We start from the raw sequence: 27,499 nt of genomic DNA, 5'->3' as shown, positions 1-27,499 counted from the left end.
TATCTCCTCACTGGGGAAGAGAAAAAAGTCAGGACTTGAAAAAAAAGTGCAAACTTAAGAGAAATTAGGAAAACCTGACTGCTTAAGGAGTCCAACCATCCCAAGAATAAGTTATAACTCATTTATCAAAAACATATCTACATCAAGAAACACACTGAAGGAGAAAGAAAAGACAACACGCATCCTCACATAGTACGGATTGGACGTACTACGGTCAAGCCTTCCTTATAAACCTCTTCCCAAAACATCAGGATGGAGGTGATGGTCACTGCCAAATATCTTACTTTGTTTAAGCAAAATTCCTTAAAAGGCATGCTGTCTGTCTGAAGACCCTTTTCTGGTGATCATCTCCTATTTGAAATAGCCCTGCAGCCAGCTTGTTGCTCAATCTAGCCCCTCGTGTTTGAGACGCAAACATGGCGATGAGCCATAGCTACAGATACACTCTTCTCCAACCCTATAAAAATTAATCCATATTTAGCCAACTTACGACCCTGAAAAAGGCTCCAGGATACAAATCACAAAAGCCCAGGAAAACCTGTGCAAGCTGAATTGACTGTACCATCCATTAGCAAGGCTTGAAGCAGGCCTCTCTCTGTAGTTGTTTTTCCTCAGGAAAACTAGGAGCTGGAAGGAAGCATAGGGGATGATCTATCCTGTGGTCTCAGTGATCCCCCTGCCAGTGCCTGAGGGAGGAGAAGGAGGAGGAAACAGCAGTCTGAGCAGATGCAGAGGAGTTGAGAGGCTTGAAAGGAAAGTGATGGTGGAAGAGCTGGCAGCAGGGATGGTCTGGAGCCAGGGAACGGTGGCTTGTAAAGGAACAAGAGGGCAACGGCAAGTGAGAGAGACTGTGAGGTGCAGGTGGGGAGAAAGGGTTGGCATGTGGCAGGAGGCTGAGTAGGAAGGGAGAGATGGTAGCAAGACTTAAATATGACAGGAAGAAACGGGAGGCACAAGGACAAAAAGTAGCCTGAAAGCACTGTAGCAACAGCTTCTCTAGAGGCTGGAGCTGAGCTTGAATCTCCTTTGCTGTCAACAAATCACTTCTGAACCAAATGGCCAAATGCAGGCCTGGTTCAGCTGAGGCAGAGGGAGCTGAGCAGCCCCCCGGCCTCTCCCAGTACAAATAGCAGAGCTCTGCTTCATGCAGGCAGTGGGAGCTCCGAGGGCTCTGTGCGTGGGTAACAGTGCTGAGGAGGAGCCGAGACACCACTGAAATCTGGGCTAATGGTGACCAGGTTCATTAAGCTTCTGATGAAGAGCTCATTATGTCTGAAAAGCAGTGCCTAAACTTAAGTCCTAGGCCTGGGAACAGCTTTGGCTTCTCTGACCCAGCTGTGGCTGCTGACAGGCAAAGCAAGGATGATGCCCACTGCAAAGGAAGTGCTGTCTGAGGCAGTACAGAAAGAGATGACAGAGGGCTGGGCTGGACCAGCCTGGAAACCCCAGGGCTGCCCTATCTGTGCATGGTCTCTTATTCAAAACAAGTGTACTATCCAGAAGAATAGCCAAGAAAATTTCACAAGAAGGGAAGGAAAAACCAAAGTCAGCAGCTGCCTGGCTGAGATGATCCACTTGAGAGCAAAGGCTGTAACAGCAGAGGGAACAGAAGACATTTTACCAGAGATAAGATTTTTAGAGGGCACAGACAGCAGTACACATCTGGATACAGCCTGTGCAGCAATCTTGTAACTTAGCAGTCTTCTAAAAAAGGGTTGTTTGGGACAATTGGAAGGTCTCTTTAAACAGGGAACACTGTGGAAATCAGAGATGCTCTGTAATGTAAAATTCCCTCTGAAGCCCTTACCTTTCTTATGTACCACAGATTTACAGTCCACTTGTAATGACACATCAACAAGGACAGGTTACAACCCAGTATGTGTCAGAAAAATAGATAAAACCCATCCTTAAGCCTGCCAGATGCTACTTTGAAGACTTGCTGATGTCTATAGGATGTTGCATTGCCGGAGACTTAATCTTCCTTCTCCTTGCCCCCCGAAGCTGTATTTACTTGAATTCAGGCAAGTTTTCTCTCTACTCCAAGAAGATAGAGAAGGAAAGACTGAAGATGGTAAGTAGTAAACTATAATCCATGGAGGGTGATGAAGATTCGGGCAAACTGATGATTACCGGTAGGATCCAGAGAAGAAATACAAAGTGGTGACTGGAGAGAATCAGCTCTTAACAGCAAGGAAACTAAAGCTCTGCTGTGAATCCTCTGCCTCCTTTGTAAAGCTTCCCAGCTTCCTTCCCTTCACCTGCAGACTGCAAAACTCTGAAGAGGGAATTTGCTGCTTTTGGTTTCCAAGGTTGCCACAGCCCTCCAGACTGCAGGAGTGGGGAAAGAGCTGTAGCAATACTGTGTTAGCATTATTATGCAGGGGATTGGAGTTCGCTGCTGTCTGCTTTTCACAGACACTAAACCAGTGAGTGCAACCACTCCTTTCCCATTCAGTATTACACCATGCTATATTGCACACCTTTAATTTACATCTTTCTGTTTTCACAGAGGCATTGCCATGAATTTCAATCTGTGGTTCACTAATTCTGGATGAATAGGGGGACAGCTGTCTTGAACTACTTTTAGTTCACAGCCCACAGTGATCTCTTAAAGGTAACTTAGAAAAGCAAGTCTTTTTCCAACAGGCTTGACTTCAGTAAACAGGGCTCTGCTTCTCTGCCAGTAGATGTTTAGATGATTAGCAGCTTTAAATAATACCAGGATAGCCACATTATCTATCCATGGGTGTGTTTTGCTCCACTCTCACCACTAAAGGCTAAACCCACCCTCCTATCTTTAGATCTTCTTGGCTGTGACTCTAACATTTAAATACATACTATGCAACTGTAACAACATAATAACAGACTCTAAGAATGGTCCTGTCCCAAGATGTCAGGAGAGAATTGGCCTAGCATTAAGACATCTGTTGCTATTTTTGCTGACAAGATCCCTCACAGTCAGTGACCTGCCAACTAAGAACACAGTAATGGTATTTTCTTCATGCCTCCTCTTCAGCTCTGTACCAAACATAGCTGCCTTGCAACACCCTTAACACAGAACCTTACAGCTTGGCTCCTCTCCAAACCACTGGTGTCTGCACATTTTCTTAATACATTACTATTTTCCCCATGAGTTAATACCCTGTGGCCACTGCTCCAAAAACAGGAGGCAAGAAAACAGCTGTGGTTCCAATTAGTGCAGGTGAAAATGTAATTGTTTAAATGTCTTTAAATTGCCTGCTAATTGCAATGTGATGTCATCATTTTGTAGGCTTCCAAGATAACTACCCCCAGCCGATTTACTGGTCAGGACATGTATCTCACTGAGAAGAAAACACATTTGGACCTCAATGAGTAAAACTTAAATAGAATCACAGAATGGTTCGAGTTGGAAGAGACCTTAAAGATCATCTAATTCCAACCCCTCAAACATGGCCTTGAACACTGCCAGGGATGGGGCAGCCACAGCTTCTCTGGGCACCCTGTGCCAGTGCCTCAGCACCCTCACAGGAAAGCGCTTCTGCCTAAGAGCTCATCTCAATCTCCCCTCTCAGCTTAAAACCATTCCCCCTTGTCCTATCACCTCCTTCAGGTACTGAAAGGCTTCTGCAAGGTCTCTCTGGAGCCTTCTCTTCTCCAGGCTGAACCAGCCCAGCTCCCTCAGCCTGGCTCCAGAGCAGAGCTGCTCCAGCCCTCACAGCATCCCCCTGGCCTCCTCTGGACACGCTCAAACAGTTCCACATCCCTCTTGTGCTGTTGTCCCAGAGCTGGATCAGGACTGCAGGGAAGGTCTCCCCACAGCTGCTGCTCACACTGATGGTGTTTTTGCCTGACTTCCTCTTTGCTGGGATGCATCCCTCATGAGCTTGCAGGAGGCAATCCCTCAGTATTAACAAGTTTTCTTGGGCCCCTCTTCCCTCCAGGGCTTTATCCTATGATACTGTACCAACCTGATCCCTCAAGGGGCCTAAATCTGCTCTCCTGATGCCCAGGGTAACAAGCTTCCTGTGCACCCTCCTCATTGCCCCTAAGGATCTCGAACTCCACCATTTCATGGTCACTGCAGTCAGGCTGCCCTTGAGCTTTACATTCACCACCAGCCCCTCCCTGTTGGCGAGAACAGTGTTCAGCGTAGCCCCCCTCCATGCTGGTTCCTCTGTCACTTGGAGAATGAAGTTTTCATCAGTGCATTCCAGGAATCTGTTGGATTTCTTCTGCAAAACAAGCAAATGTCCCCTGAAGCCTTTTTAGAGGCCCTTTGGTATTAAATACCAGTGACATATCAGTTATTATAACTGCTAACATTTGTGTAAAATGAGCCTTGATAAAAGAGAGGCAAATAACACTTTTGTGAATATTGGCTTGTGTTATCACTTTCTATTCATTAATTTCATTTTCCAATTCTTTGCTTCTAAAATCTCCCAAAGGTAAATATCTCCTCCTTTATAGCAGGGACATAATATTTTCTGGCTGCATGCTGAACTGTAATGAAATCAAAGCCTTGTTGGGTCCTGCTGATTGTATTTCTGTAATTGTGTGAATATGCCTCTGCCTTGTCTCTTTTTATTTCAGTCTGGTGTCATGCCAGGACTATGGCACCCAGGGCTGTGTTACTCCCTATGCCTGCGCTACAGCTGATCCCACACCAGCCCTATGGTGACCATAACTGCCTCCAGAGCTGCACCCACAGCAGATGAGAGGTGGAAGCAATGCTGAAGGTGCTCAGTGATGTGATGCTGCTGTCAGGCTACGGGTGGTACAGCACTATCACCAAATAGAAAATCAATGATCTGGTACCCCCTTGCTTTGGTTGCCAGCACAGCCTCCCAAAAGCACCGTCTGCTGCTGCAGAGCAACTTTTCCTTGCCACCCACCAAGATGTGCACACACATCTGACAGGGTTGCATAATTAGTAGTGTTTCTTGCTCTTAAGCAGCCTACTAAGTTCATGGAACTGAAAGATTTTTCCTTACTAAAGGCAAGGTTCTGTCAATATCAATGTACACACACACAGTTTCAACCCACTCTGACACTGCTCCTATCCGCACAAAAACACCATTCCCTTTCACTCTCTTTCTGTCCTCATATGCAAAAAGCATCAAACCACAAAGCAGGAGTAAGCATCACTCCCACCTTCTCACTGGGATGCTCCTCACACGACCTCACAGAAGCATCTCATTGTCCATTCTTCAGGCAGCTCAGTGATTATTTGTCCTGATCAAGCTCTGCAACACTTCTTTTTGCCAGTTCAGTCCTGGACTGTGTGCCCCCAGAAATTACTCACTTTCCTCCTTCTCCTAGAAACTGTTTACTTGATTCAAAACTAAGGCAGTATCCATCCTGGAGTCTCCTAGCATTCCAGGCCAAGGACGCCTTGCTACAAGCACCAAGATTTCAGCAGTTCTCTAGGAGGAAGGACAGCTGATTTATGCAAGTGGATCTGTTTGGGATGCTCCGGTGAGGCTGCAGGCAGAGTACACAACACAAGAGGTGTCCCACCAGCCCTGAGCAAGCTCCAGCTACGTTTCAAGGGAGCAGCCTGGAATTTACAACTGATCTGAACTGAAATTCAAATAGGAAAGACCACCCCAGGAGAGCAGCCACCTCTGCTCAGGAGCAGACTTGCTTCCCTCTGACCACAGAACTAACAGCTTACTCTGCCTTGCTTCAGAGAGCCCACAGCAAACATGTCTGAAGCAAAAAGCAAAGGAAAGAAAAAACATGTGCCATGAGATCACTGTGTAATGTTAAACAGAAATGAAATGGTGTTTGTACAGTAATAGCCAGAAGGCTTTGCCTTCCTCTGGAGACTTCTGGTCCTAGCCCTTGCTCAGAGAAGGGCCATATAGAAAAAGAAAGGATCAGATGCCCCCTTGGCCATTACAGTTAAAGCGCATCTGTTCCTCCAGTACACAGCACTTGACAAAGGTCTGGCATTCCTTGTACACTCTTCCTCTGAAACGTGCGTGTGTGTGTCTTACATCACTTATTTCAGTCACACAAACAGCAATGTGACCCACCTAAGTTAATGGAGCAGGACATACATTTTTCCAGTGAGAGGAAAAGGGAGCCTATTATTCTACAACAAAAAATAAAGGTAGGAATAATATACACAGGTTGCAGACAGTAGCTGTGCAACAATTTACAATGTCCTTAGGTCAGTGGTCGTAAAGTTCCATTGGGGATCAATGGATCTTCACCAGAAATTAGGAAGTCCCAGTCTCTTTCCCAGCATTACCTCATACTGGAACTTGAATGTTGGTACGCAAGTGCAGAAGAGAATGTGTCACCCTGTGTTTGCTCCAGTCTCAACTACTCCTTCCACAGTCAAGACACAAGACACCCATTTTAATCAGTGAGGGGAAAAAAGATGAGTAAAGAAGGAGTAAGTCTTTCTTAGTCATTGTCAGCAAAAGGGAAGATGTGCAGTTGGCCTGAGCTCTAACTCAGTTCACGCAGGCTGCCTCTATCATCTGGATGTGATGGATCACGCCCTGGCAGTATGGGTGGGGTTAAGACATCTCTGAAATTGTTCAAAATCCATATAGATGTTTCACTGGTGACCTGGGTTCACATCAGTACTGACGTACTTCACAGCTTCAGATGGGTCATTTAAACCTTCTCTTGCACAGTTTTCCCTCCTAACTGCTCTCTGTTTTTCAACTTATAAACTCCCATATGCAGTGGGATACCCAAATCGGAATGCAGCCTTCTAGGAGACCATGAACAGTGAAATGGCACATACTGCAAACAAAACATGCCTAACAGTCTTGGCACAGGGGTAATAGGAAATTACACACAAGATAGATTTTCAGTCTAACACTCAACAGTCTAACTGTTTTCAGTCTAACTCAAGTAGAGGAGTCAAAGATTACAAGATGAACAATGAAAATAACCTGTGAAGAGATGCACAATGTGGCCACAAAACTCGGGATCCAGGCACACTGACAGGGAAGCGTAAGTAAAATGTTTTTCCATAGACTCGTCTCCTATACCCGGGCTGGGAATGAAAGCATTCTCCTTCTGTACAGCATCAGAAACTCTCCCTGGAAACTTCCCTCTCCTTTAGACCTCAGAAATCTTCTCCCTTCCAATCTTTGGCAGCCAGCAAACAGACTTCAGCTGGCACAATCTGATCAAGGCAAGACACAAAAATGAAGATGCAATAATTCCTTTTCCCTATTATTTTGTATTAATGCACTGTGCATGTCACACACACACAGGAGAGGAGGAAGAAAGACAGCTTGCATGTGTCTGTCTTTCCCTTTCAATCTCTCTTATTCCCATATACTTCCTGTCACCCATGACTAGCTTTCTGTCACTCCTTTTTTAATACACTCTCCAAAGACATTTTACAGTAAATGGCACCTTCTAACATTGCGCCAATTTCCCATAATTTGGAAGAGACAAATACCATTTCCTAGCTACTGTAACAATTCCCCATGGGAGAAAAGGGTCAAGGTACTGCTCCTGCTCATATGCTGCAGCATCTGTCCAGAATACAGGAGCAGCAGAAGCTCCTTTTCTATATAAACCTCAACCTCTAAAGCCCAAAACAAGGCAAAGGATGGGGAATGGGACCAGAGCCACAACATGGCCGTGATTTGTGATGGAGACGCAGCAGACAGAAAGAAAAAGGCACAAAAGAAAGTTGATGAGCAATACTGGGAGCAGCAGCCCCCTCCTATGCCACACGCTGCACTGCCACCTTCCCCAGTCTGTTTTATACAGTAATCAAAGGATATTCTGAGCCTCTCAAAATGCCATCAACCCTCATTGAGAATGAAATAGAGCACATCTCCACTGAAGCCTTTACAGCAGTAATCATTACAGCATGCTGGCCTGAACAGGGAGCTCTTACAGACAAAGAGGGGTTTTAAAAATAAAATAAAAAAGCCTTCCTAAAATCTGAATAGAAACTTGATGATAATCTCCCAGTTTTATTATGCAAGGGGGAAAAGAAACCCATAATTGTGCACTCTTGGTCTCTTATAGCAAAGAATAGGCTTCTTGATGAAATGCTGAGTTGATTTAGAGCAGGGCTGAGGTTCTGGTGGCAATAATACACTAAAAGAAATAACCATCCAGCTGATTTGGATAAAATAATCATTTTTTAACATTCTAAATCTAAACTCATCTGTGCCTCCTCCCACTTCTCCCCACCGCATCTTTTGGAGAGTCTTTTTATAGCTTTGAGGTTTTTTTTCCCCATCCCCTACCGCAGCATTTATCAAGACAGACAGACTCTTTGCTCTGGCTAACAAAGGACATTTTAGGCTGTGCTGGCATTTATCCCCATCGCATGGATGTTTAGGAAGTACAGCATTTGGCACAGGATGCTCCAGAGTCCCCCTGTTACCTTACTCTCTAAGCATTATCACCACAGACCAACATGTAGATGGCACTCTCTGGCTCATGAGCCCCAACCACTGTGGGTAGGCAGGTGTTCAAATGACAGCTCCTTGGTGCATTTCCAAATCCCCTCCCCCCCTTGTATCTTCAGGTGCTTTTATTAGTTTAAGGAAATTCACAAATAGGATTGCTCAGAAATGAGTGTTTAACAATTTCTGCTTCAAATCCAGTCACTGAAGGAAATTTTTCTCCCAGCTCTCATAATTATTTCCTGACTCTTAGTCCACTTTTCCATCTCCTAATTATGTAGAGTTGTTTAGCTTGCTGTTTTCCAAGAATGCCTCATCAGTGCAATGTAGAAATATTTATTACTTGCTCTCTTTATATCTATTGACTTTTTTCCTTTCAGGAGAGAAAAGAAAATGGATCAGCTGTGAGCTCTCTTGACTGTTAACACAGCCAGCAGCTATTCATGGATTAAGCAGATGCTGCCTGATTTTAAACCAGTTTATATTAAAGCCCAATAAATTTACATGTCACGCATTAAAGTTTGAAGCAATATACAGCTACAGTCTCTTCCACTGATTCCTCTGAGTGTTAACTCACACTAGGTCTCACCAGGAAGTGCTGTGAGGTAGTAACTTGTTATTAAATATATATTAAATCTGTAGAAACAAAAATGCCATCCAACACTTTTGAGAAGTCTGATGAAATCAATATGCCTGAATCCAGGAGCCTAAATGTGACAGAAAACAGCTAAGGCATTAAAAAAATCCTATTTTAAGCACTTGACCTGCAAAACCATGAGCCAATTTGACACGTTGGTCCTGATAATCTATTCAGGCTGAGAAGGGCTTCCTCCTTGGGAAATACCACTGATTTCATCTGGCCTGGTTGCAAAGCAAGAAATTAATTGCCATAAAGCACTTTCAAAGAATTCTCTGTGAAGAGCCAGGCATCATCTATTCTGTTTGAGTCCTTCATGTGAATTCTTTTTCCTTCTCCTCTGGCAAACTTGGCACATTTTAAAGAGGTATTTAAATACTCATATTCTAAATCTACATATTTTGTGAGAAGCTTTCCTTTTTCATGTAAATTATTAAGACTGAAATGATCTCCCATCTAATGTATTTTACAGTGTGTTTTTGCGTGTTTATTCTTCATTCACCTTCATTCAGCAATGAAATCAGGCTGACTGGTATCAGTCTGGGTTCACCCCCTGCTTTTCATGGACAAACATGGTCTTGTACTATCTACACTTCTAACAAAGACTGGAAATGGATACAGAGAAATTTCCCAGAAGAGAAATGCTGCAGTAGGTAAAATATTTGTGATGGTCGACTAGACACCATCAAAACACTAACAGCTACTGAGAAGTGCTTAATGTAAAAGGCACAGCAGAACAGACAGGAGCCTCCTACCACCAGGATGTCATTAAAACTTAGGGAAGCAGAAAATGAGACTTTGAAATTCAGAGAGCTTGGTGGAACTTCTAGAACTACCCTAAAGGCTTGATGGCAGCAGCTGCAGTATCCAGTACACCATAGGCTGTACTAGGAAAACACACAAAACTTAGCATTTAATGAAAGGCATACAGAATGCATTCATACAAACTTTCTTAACTAATAGAGCAGTTTCTAAAGAAGCAAGAGAGCTCATATAGAGTCGGTGTCATCTTCTGACATGTTATGTTATGAAATACTTTGATACCATGTGTAGTTATCTACCAAGTTCATCTGTTCTGGCATTGGAGATTCCATTACAACACTTGCATGAGGAAGCAACAGAGCCGAGAGGCAAAAAAATGACTACTAAGAAATTTTATGATTGCCTTTTAAGGAGAAAGAATTAAAGAAATGGGATAGCAATAAATCAAAAAGTCCAAAACCTGACAGACTGCAGTAATAAGCATCAAATTTAAGGCAAGATTTTGTCATATTATTTTGGGGAAAACAAAGGGGTGGCAAACACCACAAATGAACCAAATAAAAAGGACTCATTTGGTGTTGTCCTTTAACACAAACACATACAAATGGTACTATCCTACTCAGCCCCTTAAATAGAAAGAACTTCTGATAACTGGCAGCCCCTTAACCTAGCACAAAAAAGAAGCAAGGCAGGCTGCAATAGGATCCAAACCCCGCTAAAGAGTCAGTATTAACTGTCTATTAACTGCCCAGTGAGACTTTTCCACACCATGATGAATTTTCCATTCCACCTGATACAATCAAGACAGCCTTTCTAAAAGAAAAACTCCATCTCACACAGAATTTCTGCACCTGATGCAGGAATGAAGAGACAAGGGACTCTGACCTAAGTTATGCCAGAAGATTAGATAAAATGCTTGCAATGGCCCCATCTAGCCTTGATATCTCTTCATGGAAATTATTTATTGACTTTAGGATGGAAGTAGTTTTACTGCCATCAGCCCCACATGGGCAGGACACACCTGGAGAAGTAACTCAGCTTGAGAGCATGGACAGGAACAGTCAACTGCCTTTTCTCACAGAAAAATAAATGTGGACCAGTAAGGCATCATCTGCTACTAAAGCTCATGTCATAAGGAGAATCATGAACAAACCATGACTCCCTCCTGCCACTTTCTTTTCCAAGAGGAAAGGATGCTATAATCAACTGCTAGCTCTCCCCACCTGCAATGACAGTACCTCACATCACCAGCTCAGCTGTGCTGACAGACTGGGAAGTGGCCCTCCAGATTGTGATTGCTCTCCAAAATCCCTCCTTCCAGATGTTACTGAAGGCAGCAGCGCTTGCAGTCCCCCACCTTCCAAGTCTGTGGCATTTCAGTATGTAAAGCACTCAGACATCAGATTAGATCTTCCACCACTGAAGCACTGCAGGTGCTTAACAAATTCAGCTCTGTTAGTTTAATCTAATGAAAGTCACTTAATTCTAGTAGTCAACCCACTAGTTGAACAGTCCCTGCTGTTCATGATAAAAAGAGGCCGTACTGATGTGAAACACATCTGAAAACCATTAACAACCATTTCTCTCGTAATCTTGTGATTTGAAAATGGCTACCTTTCATATTTAGAAACCAGAACAAATGAATCATTAAGATAGCTTCTTTCCTGGCTTCTCTCTGGAATAATCTTTTTACACACAGATATATACAGATGTTGAGCCATGAAACACTACCAGACCTAATGACACACTAGGACTGCTGCAGTGGCATACCAGATACTACTCAGGGTATTTAAAACTGGCTTTTGGTGTGCCAGAGTCTGCTTTAGCCAAGTAGAAACGTCTCCCTGGACATATGAATTAGACACCTCTGAAAAGAAATAGCTTCATATTTAATTGCAGGGTTGGCATATGCTTTCATGTTTATAGCATATGGAATAAAATTGCAGGGACAGGATCAGCAAGTAATAAACAGTATAGATGGTTTTCAGCAGGAATTAGCCAAGGATCTAAAGCAAAAAGCATCATGGGCTACACAGAGTGCTTTCTGTATTAGTACTATCTCTGTGCAACCAGGACAATACTCATTACAAATACCTGAATGAATCATCTAATGGTGGAACATAGGACACTCAAGCAGTAGCTGGGGTCCTGTGCTCATAGAAACACTGTTGAGGATTCAGCTTATCTCTCAGAAGCACAGAGCTTCTAGAACTCCACATTTCTATAATATCTCTAGACAATGGAAAAGGTGGAAAAAGTTGCAGAGCTGAAATTGCAGCTGAAGAGTTTCACACGTAATGAAAGAATTCAATTTAGCTTAGGATGTTAATTTTTATTTAAAAGCTCAATCTATCACAGGCTGGACTTCATAACAGAGGCCACTGTTAGGGGCCACAGTGCGTGCAGGATTTTGCTCCTGGTAGCACAAGTCCCAAAGATGTGCTAGTAGAAGCCAGTGTGGGTGAGATGGAAATGCTGAAGCAGTGTCTGAGCCTCGCAGCTTCATCAGTCTCAGTAATCCCTGGAAGAAGCAGGATGTCACAATTCCTGGGGAGCTGGAAACTCCCCAGAAGCCTTTCCCCTTTCCAGCCTTCTTTAATAGGCTGCAAAGTTCTGTGCTATTGGATATGAATTAATAGTAGGTCTGTGCTATTAATTCATATCCAATAGCTTTTCTTCTCCATATGGGAGGGAGAAGGAAGAGTTTTAAGCAAACCTCATCCAGTGGTGCCTCTCACAGGCAACAAGCTGCAAGGATTCAGGACTGAGGTCACCCTAGAGAAACTTCAGAGCTTGGTTTAGAAAGTAAAAACTCTTGCTCTTCCTTAACTCCCTGACTTGAAAGCCTAAGTATGAGCAGGGCCACAATCTCCCTGCTTTCTTCCTGGGGACTCCTGTTCCCCATAGAGCTGTACTGCTGGAATGCTGAACTAAAGTTGTCAGTACAATGCACCCAGAAAAGGAGCACAGTACCTTGCTATCACATAACTGACTTTCATTAAACTACAGTCAGAACAACTAAGATGGGAAACCCAGTATCTTTCATCTGATCTCTGAAAACGACATGAAGATCATGTAGCTCGTCTATGTGTTTTCCTTCACCAAACTGGCTGTCAATGTCACCATAAAATTTAATTTCCCAGAGACAGTGAACACAAACTACTTAAGCTGTACCAATTCATTTGGCATCTATGGCTGCAGCAGCACCATGATGAGTTTGTATAATATTAATATTCACTACACCAAACAAGCATAAATCACTAACTTTCCAAAGGAAACACACAGAATCAGACAACTGCAGATAGAGAGCTCTGACAGCATTTCAATTCTGTGTGATTCTTGTAGCTGACATCCATCTGTACTGAACTATACACAGCAGATACACTATTACCTTAAAGGAGCTAATATGTGTTTTGTTTTAAATCAACATGAATCTTCACTGCAAGAATAGTTAATGTACCAAGAACCCGAGTGCTTCAGAAAAACAAGACAAGTATGTAGCTTTCTGCACAGAGAGGAAACAAATGTACCACATTCAGAATAAACCTCTCTGCAAAGGAAACCAGAAGTGTTAAGATGCTATGGGGCTTTCAACTTGACTCCAAGCTCTTCCAGCAACACGGTGCTGTGGCATTTCTGCAATCTAGATGTAATCACCTCTACAGCAGTACTGGCAGTACAGGTAGAAGATGCAGAGTTGTTAGTAAAGCTGAGACTGGAGCTAATCTGAGATGCTGGAGAAGCATCAATGTTCTACTACAAAATAATCCTGTAATGGACAGGAGTCAGTCTCCTGTGATACCAGCAAGTGCTATCAAAAATCATCTGTTTTCTCAATGGCAATTCCTTTGTCTATCTCTTCTTTCGGCCTTAAAAATTCCCCCTCTATAAAGAGGTTCCTACAATGAAGAAAAACACTATAAAGATGTGCAAAAATACCACGCTGGGTGCAAACTTGCTTTTCCCCCATCTGCCCTTTTTTGAGGTTACCTGGGTCAGAGAACTTGGCTCAGAATGTGAAAACTTTTGGCAAAGCATAGTTCCAGATTTGTTTAAGTGTTAGATTGCTGTATGATGCCAGAGAAAGATTTCCCAGCAGTAGGAGTTACTGAAAGAAGGATTCAGTCTTGCTGCTGTCATTAAATTGAATTGCAAAGCAAAGCTCCCACTGACTTTAGTGGTCCAAGATCACAGTCTCAAACCAAGACAGGAAATTGTGAGCTGCAGAGAGGAGACTTCACATCAAGAATGTGATAGAGCCTCTCTGTGTGGCAAAAATAAAGGCACCGGGTCTCTTTCTGCAGCCTTGCTGACTTCAAGGGGATCACACATGTGCAAGCAGCTGAACAGTGTGGCTCAAAGTTGGGCAAAGGCTGTGAGAAAGGTAGAGTTTTCAATATAATAATAATAATAATAATAATAATAATAATAATAATAATAATATAATAAATGTGTTTGCTTTCCATGAATATCCCAGTGAGAACGCCGGCTGCCCAAACAGCACATTTTACACAATTCTTTTGGAATATTTACTCTAGGATTTTGGTTGGAATTAATTCCCTCAGCTCTACTGGACGATTCTGCTTGGCTGGCACTAAAGACTAGGGGCAAAAGGAACTGCTGAAAAAGCAAGTACATTATCCTGCTGATCATTTCTCTTCCAAATGTGCCCCAGCGTGTCTAGCAAACATGGGTGTGACATGAATATAGCAAACCTTATGGGTCTGACTCTGCTCTCTCTCAACCCTATGTTGGTGTAAGTGGTAATATTCCATTAGTAAAGCTTCACTACAGTGATTTACATCACTGTGACAGCAAGCACCTTTCAAAGGTAACTACTGTTGTTTCCTTTCTTACTCAGAAGTTCACAGCAAAGGAAACAGAACCTCCCCAGAGACAGCTAGGAGTAAATCTGACTTATTTCAGACCAACATCAACACTAGAAATTAACTCTTGTGTCATAAAGAGGAAGTTTCTTGTTTACGGCTAAACCGTGCATCATCCCCTCCTTCATTGCCTTTCAGTGCAGGAGAAATGCTATGTGAATGCAGCCTAGCCCTAGTAGCCTAGTCCAGCCTCTTCTAAAGACCTTTCCAGCCTCCTTACATTTTGAAACAGTAGCAATTCCCTTATGAACTGTCTGGATACTATTTAAGATCACATTTTGTCTTTCTTATTGCAGAAAAGCACAGATTTACTCAGGAGAGGCAGAAGAACTTCATGCAGCATGTGGTCAGATCATGAATACTGACTCAGTTTACACACTCTTAGCTGCTTTGCTTACCTCTTCCCTGCCTCATATTGTGTCATCACTTCAGCCAGGTTATGAATTTGGAACTACTAAGGAAAAATCTCAACAAAGGTTTCTAAACCATGAGGAATAAACACCAACATTTCAATGAGACTCCACTTAGTATTTAAAATGGGACTTTCCACTAAAAGGAGCATGAGAGAAAACAAAGAAACAAAGAAGACCCCTAATTACTAAATACAACTGATGTTTGTGAGAATGTCCTCACACTCATAATTCATTTCACCAGCTCTTAGCTTTGTAAGAAGGGATGGCACCTAGACTGTTAAAAGGATGGAGCCAAGTGCAGGAACAGGCAGAGGTCAGAGCTATGGGCAGGTTGCTCAGGAGTGACAATGACCTCTGCAAACCTGAACTCATGTCACCACCAGAGCTCAAACACCAAGTCTGGGACTATTCTGAAGCTGCCCCTAGCCAGTGGAGAAAGACACCTCCAGAAAATAACTTATCTGACTGCAAATGTCCACGGCAGACAGTTATAATCACCCACTCTTTTCAGATGACATGAACTGAAGTCTCGATGAAAAGCTTAGATATCACCTGAGACATCATCCTTTTGATGGTTAGAATTCTGTGAGCTGAATTCCTCCTGAACAATCTCTGTGCCTCAGCTCCCCTGTAAAATGACCAGCATTTCTGCCCTCAACAGGGATGTTAAAAAGTTCAACATGTTAAAATCTGTGACATGCTCAGGAAAAACACATGCTTTTGAAGGAGGGTTGTGAAAGCATCTTATACAGACAGGAAAAGGGTCTGGGTCTGAAATCTGGCTCCAGACACAAAAGCAGCATTATCTCTGTATTCCAGGTGCTCTCAGTTACATCAGTGCCAACCCTGTCAAGACAACAGGATTGCAGGGATGGGAGAATCAGAGCTATGCACTTCCTGGCTGGGCTGGTCAGCAACTAAGAAACAACACTGCTTGACTTCACAAGCCTCAGCTGTGCTTTCAGGACAGGCAGTTCAGCTCCAGCCTTTGTTCACTTAAGGCTGAACTATTAAGTTAGAATTCACTGAGCTACAATGAACAGGGAACCCAGTGACAACACTTTTATGGTGACTCTTTTTACAATGGGAGCTTGTAATTCCCAAGGCAACTCTGGCCTGTGTTTGATTAGTGTACTTAAATCTCCACCTGTGCTTTTAAGATAACCAGTATTTTCTGACAGAGACATCTTCTCTTACCCTGTTGGAATCAATTCTTGTCCTGGAGGTGTAGATGGGAGGAGGAATGTTGAAGGCTTGAGGGACAAGATACTCTTCAGCATCCATCATATCTTCCAGGTCTTCCTCATCGAGAAGGTTTTGGAAGAACTTGCTGTCATTTGGGCTTGGGAGCTTCATACGGTCATCTCCCTAAATAGGTTGTAGTGAGAGAGCAAAATGGTCAAAAGATGAAATAATTTCCCTAACGGGGAACTTCAGCCTCCTCATGCCTTGGCAGCCAGGCTGCAGGGACCACACATGGCATTTTGTTTGTTCTAAAGTTCCACAGCCACATCATTTGTTTTGATTTTTTTCTTACAGGGAATATGATGACAGAAAGGGAATAAGTGTATAAATCAAACCAAACCATTTTTTTTTGGCATTCTTGTGATCAAGCTTTTATTCTTTCTTCTCTCTTTTCCCCATAGAAGCTCAGTTTCTGACCCAAGTTCTGTCAAGGCCTGATGTGTTTTGTGAAATATCTCGGCTACCTGGGCTTAGATAGGGAGAGGGGAAATAACATGGAAACTGCTGTGTCTGGGCATTTGTTTTGTTTTTATTTGTATTTTTAGGGACTTGGAGGCTAAATTTCCCTCTCATCCATATGGAAAGTTCTGCAGAATGTAACAGAGCTGAAAGCAATAAAAATCAAACCAGCAAAAATCAAAACAACAGCAACAATATGTGTTTTTATTGAAATAGCATCTACAAGCTGGAGAGGCAAATCAGGGCTGCACTTTGCTTTGTGCTACAAAAGATCACAAAAAGCAGCCCATGCCCCAAACACATAACAGCCCATAGAAATGATGCTAAAGTTAACTGCATGGCTAAAAAATGGCCTCCTGCTCTGCAGTAATTATTATGCCACATGTAGAATTCAGCAGGGAATGATGGTTGTGCTGGGGGGTGCATACAGACCAATTCAAAAGCTCAACGTTAAGCTTGTCATTCTTGATTGCATCTGGGGGAATGGGGAGTCATGAGTCAGAGATACCAGTACAATGGAGTTACCCTGGTTTCTCCTCAGGAAACACATGGCCTGTATCATCTGCAGGAGAAGCATCATGGGACGAAATACCCACCAGAGTATGTAACAGAGGGAATGGTAGGGGAGAGAAAGGGATAGAACATGTATTTGGAATAGGGAAACATATCCTAACTATGCAGTTTAATCAGACTGATTTTTCCAGAATCACTTGCATGAGCTGAATTTACAATTTGACACAGTGGAGAATACTGCAACAGAAATTCCACCTTCTGCACCACAAATCCTCTTGGCTACTATTTTACTTTTCAAATATATTTTACTTCACCCCAAGTTGAAGGTGAGCAGTGTACATTCACACTGGGCAATAATACATCATGAGTAGGTTAGCATGATGGGAAATTAAACCAGTGCAATGAAACACCACACATTGAGACTAGCACTAGACACTAAGCAATCAGGAGACATGAAATAACAGTGACTGTACTTCTGGAGGCTCTTCAGCTAGGAATTCTTATGTCAGTGTGGAGCTAAGGACCAGCTGGACGTATCTCTGCTCCATGGTGTGGAGCAGATATAACAAGATATATAGCATGAGAGTATCATTACCTGGGTCAAACTATTTCCATGCTTTGGTGTCTGGTGTTTCATCATCACCATGGGACCATCAAAGAACTTTACCGAAAAGATAGATTCATTTTCTGTGGCTTGAGTCTGAGTTGTAATCCACACAGACACAACTCTAGGCTTTTGCAGAATGTAGGAGTGAAAGGACAAAAATTTCCAGGTGTGGCTGTACTCAGGGCATACACAGCTCCAGCCAGGTGCAGTCAGCAGATATGGCTATACTGGCATTGCCCCTTGTGAAGCACTACAGAGTCTATACAGCCTAAAGAGGACCAGAGAGAAGCTCCCCTCTAGCACGAGAGGTACCAATCTGACACAGTTCTCTGTCTTCTAAGAAACTTTTACATTTAGGCTATGAAAAGAAACTTTCTTATGATCTCAGCAGTGCAGGAAAGTATCTCTTCAGGATAATCCCCTGAGAGTCAGCCTAAGCAATTACAGAAACAAGCAAGTCCTTGGTCTAAAGTAAGTCCACCTTGAACTTAGAGATTCAAAGGCAACTCCCTGAACAGTCAGGTTTGGCTGACAGAAGTCTTGTTTCTTTCCCCTGATGTTGCAGAGTTGCTTACCTGAATGACGAGGTATCGCTGAGGGTCTCGAGCCATTCTAGAGAACTCAGCAGCCAGCTCCTTGAATTTTGGCCGACTGTCAGCATCAATCATCCAGCCTGGGGACAGATGAAATGATAAAGAAAGCAGTTAATTGTCAAGGGAAGAAATCATTCTGTTTTTAAAAACAGACAGGTTTGAAGTCCTTGATAGCTCTGGCCTAAAGAAAAGTTGCAATAAATAGACCAGGAGAATGGAAAGCTAGAACTCTATGAAAACACCTGGTCTTGGCCAGAGAAGACTAGGCTGCTCAACACTGCACAGATATCTCCTTTGCTCTGAGCTCCTGTTCCTCATTCCCCAAACAGAGACACTAACAATGCCTTCTGTCTTTATCTTGCCCATTTGTTTGTCAGCTCTGACTGTGTCTTCTTATGGATGTGTCCAAACTCTGATATAATGAATATCATCTCATCTGAGTCTAGTAGGTTTACCACACAGTTACTACCGAATGCCGAATTTTATTAACCTACTGTTCCACGATGACTTAGATTAAAAAGAGCTGTTCAACGGCTCTACAGGATGACTGACCCCGCCTCCACCTTTCAGGTAATTCTGCAACTCATGTCTGCATCACTAACATAGACTTCACACAAGGCACTAGATGCTATTTTAATTGAGTAACGGTGATTCTTTTGTCCTTCACTCTAAGTGTAATGTATGTTATACATTAGGAACAACAATTTTCAAACCCTGCTAATGTTTTCTGCAAAACAAGGAAGTAATATAGGCAGTTACCACCAGCAACTAGTTTATCTCAGTGTCAGCTTTTTCTAATGGAAGATCCTATCAGCAGCTTCCCAAGAATATGGTCTTGTTTGCCAGAGAGGCTAAATGAAACAGGGCTTATCTCCTTCATGCTGTTTAACTGAAGAAGGAAACACAGGAAAAACAACCCTAGTATAGCGTATGAAGAATTTCACACAAACATTAGAGGACTAAGTATGTACACCTAGCTGTAACTTTCCATCTTTCACAATACACCATCTACCAGAACTTCCTTTTGTCCACTGAGATCCACTTCATACTCATTAGAAATCCTATCAGATGGAACATTTTTTGCACTCAACCAATGTAAATCCCCTGCACTAGTCAGACAATTACCATACCTGCATGCACCGTACAACTATTTTCAGAAGATATATTATTTACCTCTTCTACTTTTTTTCTTTCAGTGTTTTTGCATACGAAGCAAAAGGGAAAGGACTATATAAGATGGATGAGATGTCTTTATGCTAATCTCTCTTAAATTAAGCCAGAAACACCAGAGAGATGTTCCCAATTCTTTTTAAATTAGAAGCATAGCTTTGGAGGATACTGTCACTAGTGTGGGCATCATGGAAATAAATGTAGACTCTTTTCCTTTTTTTTGCTAAAGTAAAAACATTCATAAATTATTATACTGGACTAAGAATGGTAAAAAATGTCCTCTCTGTAGCATTTCTTGTATTAATTTAATTTTACTTTTTATTATTACTATTGCAATCATCATTCTTGTTACTAACAATAAAACATTCACGTTTTCTTTCCTCAATATTTGGAAGCAGCATTTCTCTCCATAAGCTTCACTGGCTGAGTATCCATGTACCATGATTATGTTTAATACTATCTTTTTTAACATCACAATCAATTGTCATGGAAATGACAGTGGTTTACAATAACAATCATACCATTTTGACTTCACAGCAAGAATACAAGATACCATCTGACAGTAATAAGAAGCTAGCTCAACCCTTCATGGCTAAATTAATATCTTTTGCAATTGTGAAAAATGTGTATACAGTATTTGAATGGAATCTACCGTCTTGGGAACTTACATACCTTCGGAAGCTTTTGTTTTGAAGCAGCCTGCCTTATTATCCAGCACTGTCGGAGACCGTAGATGCAAATGTTCTAAACCAGTGTCCCTCTTGCACAGAGCACAGAAATGTTAAAAACAGCAAGTACTTACATTTCACCATCACCATATAAACGTCAATGGTGCAGATTGGGGGTTGGGGCAACCGCTCTCCCTTCTCCAAGAGGTCAGGGATCTCTCGAGTTGGGATTCCATCGTATGGCTTCCCACCAAAGGTCATAAGCTCCCAGATAGTGACTCCTAGACAGAAAAAAAGAGTGAGTGTTAATGTCTGAGGTCATACTACTCATATCCCTTTGCAATTTCTTACAGCACAGTATTCTAGCCCAGTTCTGGACTGCAATCTCTTCTTCATTAAGAGAGCCTGTAAAAACACTGAAGTTTGGTCTCCCATTTAAAAAGATCAAGAAAATGGTGAAACAGCAATTCATGTTAATCTTCAAAACCAAATTCACTCATTTTTATTGGTATAACGAGCAGCACAATAGATCTGAGGCACAAGAGGAAGGTCCAAGACAAATAAATGGTGGCAAAGGAAATGGATGCAATAACAAAAGAATGCATTGTGCTCTTTTATCATATCAAAAGGGAAAATGAAGGGCTGATGTACTCTATTATTTTTAGGGCAAAAAAGTGCAGATGTTCTCTAACTTAGAGCATCAATTTCCCACAGTGGTACAGCACTGAGTAACGTTATGTCATTGTCTTTGCCTTGTAAGTCATCCAGAGCCACTTGTATTACTTTTTTCCTTAAATCACTTGGTGGATTTGAGTTATGATAGTGCTGTGCTACAAAGCCCGGTTTCTCTTTTTGAATAGCCATAGGATTTGTTTTGCCATCAGAGCTGGAAATAAAGATAATATATCGTAAGTAACAGAATCTGTCCGCAAACAAAATCTTAATTATTGAAAATACTGCTCTCAGACCAGTTTCTTTAAATTCTATTTTTATTGCAAAGGTCATTTTAAACACACCTCCAGATCAGTAACTGTATTTTGCCAGCTGTCATGCTAATCTGAAAGGTGATGGGCAAAATTACCATATATATATAAACCATATATTTATTTCACCCTCATTCATCTCTTTGTTGATATTCATAGAATCATAGAATCATTTAGGTTGGTAAAGAACTTTGAGAGCATTGAGTCCAACCATTAACTCAGCACTGCCAAATCCACCACTAAACCATGTCCTCAAGTGCCACATCTACATATCTTTTAAATACCTCCAGGGATGGGGACTCAGCTACTTCCCTGGGCAAAAGTGCTGTGCCTGCACACCAGTATAATATAACATAGATATGCAGTAACTATAACTCGTTTTGGTCTTCTCCTTTCTGATTACAGGTGTTCCGGGCTTCTCACATTTCAAATGAATTTCATAAAGGGAAGGGTATTTTTTTTTCCTAAGTGATATAGGGGATAGAGAATTTGAGGAGAAAGAGTAGCTTTATATGATTGACTTAATTCTCATCTATTTTTCTCAGCTGAAGAGAAGGCAGCTAACCAGTCACAGCAAACAGTGTCTTTTGCTGCTACCCACAGGTAAAAGTGAGTAATGAATAGAATTGTACACCTTCTTGTTTCAAAATTATATGGCAACAGGAAATGCAAATAGGAGTCTATAGCCCTAGATACTGCTGAGAAATTCCTCTTATAAAGGTATACAAGAGTTATTAGTAATATCTACACTGGATAAACAGGCAGACAGCCCAGCAGATGTGGCACAATAGCTTGTCTAGATAACAATTACCGATGTTAAATGAACATCTCCTTTCTCAAATGTGACTTGATTTTTAGGGTGTGTGGAGTCCACATGAGCTGACCTATCTAACCAATTCCCAGGTTATCTGTGAAATTGAATGGATGCTTGTTTTAGTTAGCTTGGAATCACCTTCTTTTCTCTCTCTTGCTGTATTTGCTCCGTATTATGACAAATTCCTTTTTATCTGACTGTAGGTACAGAAAGTCCCATAAGCCTGAATATGTTTTTTTGACATTCATGGCTTTTAGAGTTGAGATTTTCAAAGGACTGCCGAGAATTATGACCTGCAGCTGTATTTTTATGAATCTGTGGCTGAGCTGAAAGAGGCCTTCTTCTGTCATAATAATCAGCCAAAATGTTACCAGGCCAGACCTTATGGCAGTCATCCCAGCAGGGACATCACATTTTAGTGAGCAGAAGAGTAATGCAGGAGACAACTACTGCTGTTTAGAGTTACACATTAAAAACCAAACCAAACCCAAATACACTGGAATTAACTCCCCTAGGAAAAGAGGATATCTTTAACACAGTAACACAACTTGGTATAATGCTTTACAAGAGACAGTTTTTTTAATCACATGAAGATTTACCATAACTCCAAACATCACTCTGATGGGTAAACTTCCTGTAGTGTATGCACTCCAGAGCCATCCATTTAATTGGCATCTATGGAAAGACAAGAGAAATGTAATCTTTAAAATACAATAGTAAAACAATACAGAGAGATCCTGTATGTAGACTTCCTTCCTGCTTCTTTTTTCAAGCTGAAAGAAAAGCAGCACTATCCAGCAGAGGAAATGGCTGTTCCTGCCCTCTAGAATGGGGCTTTGCCTCATAAAACATACAGAGAGGAGAAACACAAACCAGTTATCCACAGAACTTCTTATACCACCCAAAATTTACTGATTCAGATGTAGTGGAACAACTCACTTTTTCATTATACCTGTGTAAAGATGGGACCAACACAAAAATTACACCTAATTCCTCTAAATCTGAAGAGCAGCAGAGAAAGTGGAACACAGAAGCTCTTTCGCCTCAGCACTTTGCAAACCCAGACACTGTTATCTCAATTGCCCTCTAATGAGGCTAGTTAATAATGCAGCATTCATAATACTTTTCAGTCCATGTAATCATCATCAGGGTAAACAGGCAATGGGGAGAGTTTACAGTGCTTCATTTCTAACTCCTAATATTCGTTAGGAACTCAGCCCTCCCAGTTCTCCATGTCATTACTGCAGCAAGTGAAGTTGCTCGTGTAAGAAGCCCCAAGTTAGCCTCTGGCTATGAATCACCCATGGGAGGAGCTCATCTCTTCTGACAGAGAAGTGTGTGCAGGCAAACACAAAGCTAGGTTTGACATAAGGGTCTGCCCTTTTGAGTTTGTGTTAAAATGAGATTCATGATGTTTCCTATTCCTGAGCTGTGCCTGTGAGGAACAGTCCTGCAGTCCATTAATTTCTAATGGACAGAAACTCGACAGATTTTTACCTGACGTGGACTTGTACAGGTTGCCTCTAATTTAGAGCTACGGAAAATGTACTGTAATAAACCAAAGAGATACGTAAGTGCACACATAATCTGAACAGATGGTGGGTGTAAAAGCAGAGGATGTGTCTTCATTCAAACCTCTATGAAAATACCTTCCATGAAGTTGACTAATGAACATAACCTATACAGTTCTGGCAAAAATAGCATTCTTTAATAAAGTTTGGCTTAGCATTTGCAAAGGCAGTTCATCCTCCTCCACTAAACTCTGCAGAAGTATATCGCTTTGATTGCCATTAAATTCAGCTGGGTCATTCCAAATGTGAACAACTGCTGAAGAAGCAAAGCTGCATCGTTCATCATGGAATAACTCAGATTGGAAGCGATCTTAGGAGGTCTTTGGTCCAACCTCAGGCTTACAGCAGGCTCAACTACAAGATCAGATGGAGTTACTCAGGGTTTTAGCCAGACTGCACTTGAAAACCTCCAAGGATGGAAACTACACCACCTCTGTGGGCAACCTAATCAACCACTTTATTATCCCATGGTGAAAAAGCTTTTCCTTTTATCCAATCTGAATCTGCCTTAGCGTGCTCTCAATACAACTTGAAGATGCAAACACTGTCTGGATTTCTCTGAATTGGCAAGGGATACATCTGACATGTAGATCCTGCTCCAGAACCCCCAGCATAGTGACTGGCCTCACAAGTCCAAGACACCACCTAACAGCTGGTTTGCAAGGACCTTACTGGGGAAGAAATGGGAAACAGCAGTAACTCTTTTCATGCTCTTCACCTCATAGACTGAAATGCCAATGTAATCCATGCAATAACATGCCCCATCCAGGGCAGCAGCCACACAAAGGCAGCAGCCCATCCAGGAGGAAAGTACACACTGGCAGCAGCTGTTTGTCCTAGCCAAGGGCAGAAGTCAGCACAGAAAAACACAGACAGCAAGCAGCCACAAAGGAAACTGAACATGTAGGAAAGGAGTGACAGGAGAGGCAGAATCCCTTGGGATTTTATGACAGGTTGAAATGGGGAATTTCAAGACATTAAAGGATCTGCCAGCAGCAGTATGTACTTACAGCCTTTACTTACTTTGGAATTCTAAAATGCATTAATCTGAAGGCATTAGAAATGAGGTGAGGCACTATATGGATGTTGTGCAGTGTGCTCAAAAGCAATATGGGAAAATGCCTGGTTTCAAAATTATCCTCAAGCTAGCTTTTTAGTGACCTGGCATTCAGCTTGGTATTGGAGACGTGGATGAAAGAAATAGCATACATAGGCTTTTCCAATGTGATAGAAGAGGTTGCTCTTTGCTGAGCATATGTAAACTCTCATATGCTACAAATACAGGCACATTATGTGGCCTTAGTTTTTGTTTTCTGGAAAACTAGTTGCCTGGGAAATGGGACTGCAAGTTACTGAGGTCCATACTGACCAGAGAAAGGGGCTTGGCAGGAATGCCCCAGAACATCCGTCACTCATTGAACTGACTTCAGAAGTCTTCAAAGCAAGAATGAAAATGGAGCATATGAACAAAACCTAATTTTGAGTGTTAAAACTGCTCAGACAATTATATTTTGGCACCTGGAGAAGCTTACTGAGCAAAAAAAGAGCAGCTTTTATATGTGCTGTCACAACACAGTTGTTCTAGCAGACTGGCTTTGCTAAGTCACTGACAGACTTTCTTACACAGATAATAGTCCTGTAGGTATACACTGCCCTAAAGAGTAATTTCAGGAGGTTTGTCATAGTGTGATACATTTACTTCCAAACATATTCAGTACTCACCTTCCCTCCATCAGCATTGTACTCCTTTTCATCCCCTTCCAAAAGTCTGGCCAAGCCGAAGTCAGTGATCTTCACATGGTTTGGTGATTTTACCAAGACATTACGAGCTGCCAAGTCACGATGGACAAGTCTCCTCTCTTCCAGGTACATCATTCCCTGAAGGGAATAATCTTAATGAGTCTTACATGATTTTTTCAGAACTCCTTTTCACTAGTGACATGTAAAACGTCTGGTTCCCCTACTAGTATTCACAATAAGATAATGGCCTAGAGGACTTGCTCTGAGCAGGAGATGGGATTAGAAGCACCCAGGTTTCTTCCAGTGTGAATGACTCCGTAAGATTCTATCGTAATTGCCCAAGGGAAAAAAGCAACAAAACTCCATGTAGATATCTGCTTTGCACCAGCAAGTTTAAAATCTGGAAATGTGAGACAAAGAAGAGAAATATGACTGCCTTTATTTTCCAGACAGGAAATCTTAAGACCATAAAAAAATACTCAGTTTAGGCAGAGCTCCATAGAAATTAGGCCAGACTGAGAAACAATCCTAGCTCTTCTACATTCCAGGCAAGTGTCTACAATTCAAAATGAGTTTTCTTATCCATCTCCAAATGTTTTTAAGCTGGACACAGATTTTCACTACCCTCAGTGGATTAGAAGGAAAACACTTCTTTATTCCAAGTTCTGCAACCCACTAGCCTTTTCACTCCTTTAAAGTTTTGCATGTAGTGTTATAATAAGACATTGGATCAATGGCCATTTTTTTTTCATAAGCATATATATTCTGTTAGAATTACTTCTGTTAACAAGCCCATCCAGCTGCCTTTAAAGATAAAGTAACACATACTCAAACTGCCTGGGCTTAACCTTATTCTTACTCTGATGAGAGCCTAACCATCAGTATGGAAGTTTACATGATGCCTTGTGACACTGAGATGAACACCAAAGCTTGCACTTATTAATTATATGACACACGAAGGATAGTCAGGCAGGGTTACAAGCCTGCAGTTTCATTAAAAGGCATTTATGACATTAACCATCATTGTAAGAACCTACAGATGAAATTACACACTTGATAATTACCCTTAAGGTAATATGTTACCTCTGTATATTATAGATGGTAATTTTTTAAAAGTCATTGCTGAATACTGAAGAGATCATATTATCCCATAACACAGATGATAATTTGGGGAGTCACAAAGAGTGATTAAATAACCAGATTACTCAGTCTCATGGGCTGGGTTTTATCCCCTTTCACAGCATAAGAAGCTCGCATGTACCTATGCCCATACATACCAGGACAGTGCATATGGGTAAGACACCACTCATAGTCACTGGGATGGAATGTAGTCCTTTCTTGATAGAAAGTGGATATCTTCACAAAAAGCATCAAGGGGAGCTCGGAACTGCTATGGCTTTTAGGTGAAAAAAATCAGTGCAAAAACTGCCAAAAAGTTTGAAAATCTGTGGGAGAACATTTGGCATAAGCACTAGTTCACTGTTAATGTGGTAGGCTTTGCTTCAGCCAACATGAAGGTGGTTTGAAAGGGGACAGCGGGACTCTTTTGCATAAAGCAAATGGAATTCTTTGTTAAAAACACTGCTAATTGAAGCAAACACACCCTCCTGCCAATTGCAAATCAATACTTGTAGCTGTAGAATATCAGAACTGTTAAAGTCTTTGAAAGCATTTTACTTTTTACATCAAATTAAAACCTGTAGAAAAAGGACAAATAAGTCTCATAGCTCAAACAATTGTGAGTCACACAACAAACGCACCGTGAAATCAGAGGCACCATGACTTAGCACAACAAGTGCCATCTGAAGAAATCCAACCAGAAAAAGACAACACAGTCAATAGCAATGACACCGTGTAATGGATATAAAACAACCACAACAATCACCCTGTAAAATTCAGACACATTAGGAATTCATATAAATCCTGTTTCACATCTCTAACACTGAAGCATAACCAGAAAGGTCTTCAAGGCAGTGTTAACACTGCTCTGAGAAATAGGTGGACTACAGCAATCTTCCAGTCTCATGTCCCTCCCTTTCACTTGGGGGTCTTGCAGC

The 27,499-nt window shown here is 41.8% G+C and overlaps 1 protein-coding gene across 7 annotated transcripts in view; it reads right to left on the bottom strand.

Annotated features, from left to right (window-relative positions):
* Positions 1-27,499, bottom strand: part of ERBB4 (erb-b2 receptor tyrosine kinase 4) — a 604,652-nt gene that overhangs the window by 6,404 nt on the left and 570,749 nt on the right. For all 7 annotated transcript variants that reach the window (XM_062602108.1, XM_062602146.1, XM_062602123.1 and 4 more), the window contains 5 exons: positions 25,425-25,580; positions 22,731-22,806; positions 20,469-20,615; positions 18,479-18,576; positions 16,277-16,447 (listed from right to left, as the gene is read on the bottom strand). In XM_062602108.1, the coding sequence (XP_062458092.1) occupies positions 16,277-16,447; positions 18,479-18,576; positions 20,469-20,615; positions 22,731-22,806; positions 25,425-25,580 (648 nt within the window). The remainder of the gene's footprint in view (positions 1-16,276; positions 16,448-18,478; positions 18,577-20,468; positions 20,616-22,730; positions 22,807-25,424; positions 25,581-27,499) is intronic.

Source organism: Pezoporus occidentalis, unplaced genomic scaffold, assembly GCF_034315485.1.
Source record: "Pezoporus occidentalis ecotype Australia unplaced genomic scaffold, CSIRO_AGI_Poc_V1 ctg118, whole genome shotgun sequence".
Lineage (NCBI taxonomy): Eukaryota > Metazoa > Chordata > Aves > Psittaciformes > Psittacidae > Pezoporus > Pezoporus occidentalis.
Note: the sequence above shows the minus strand (reverse complement) of the source record. Positions and strands in the feature narration are given on the sequence as shown.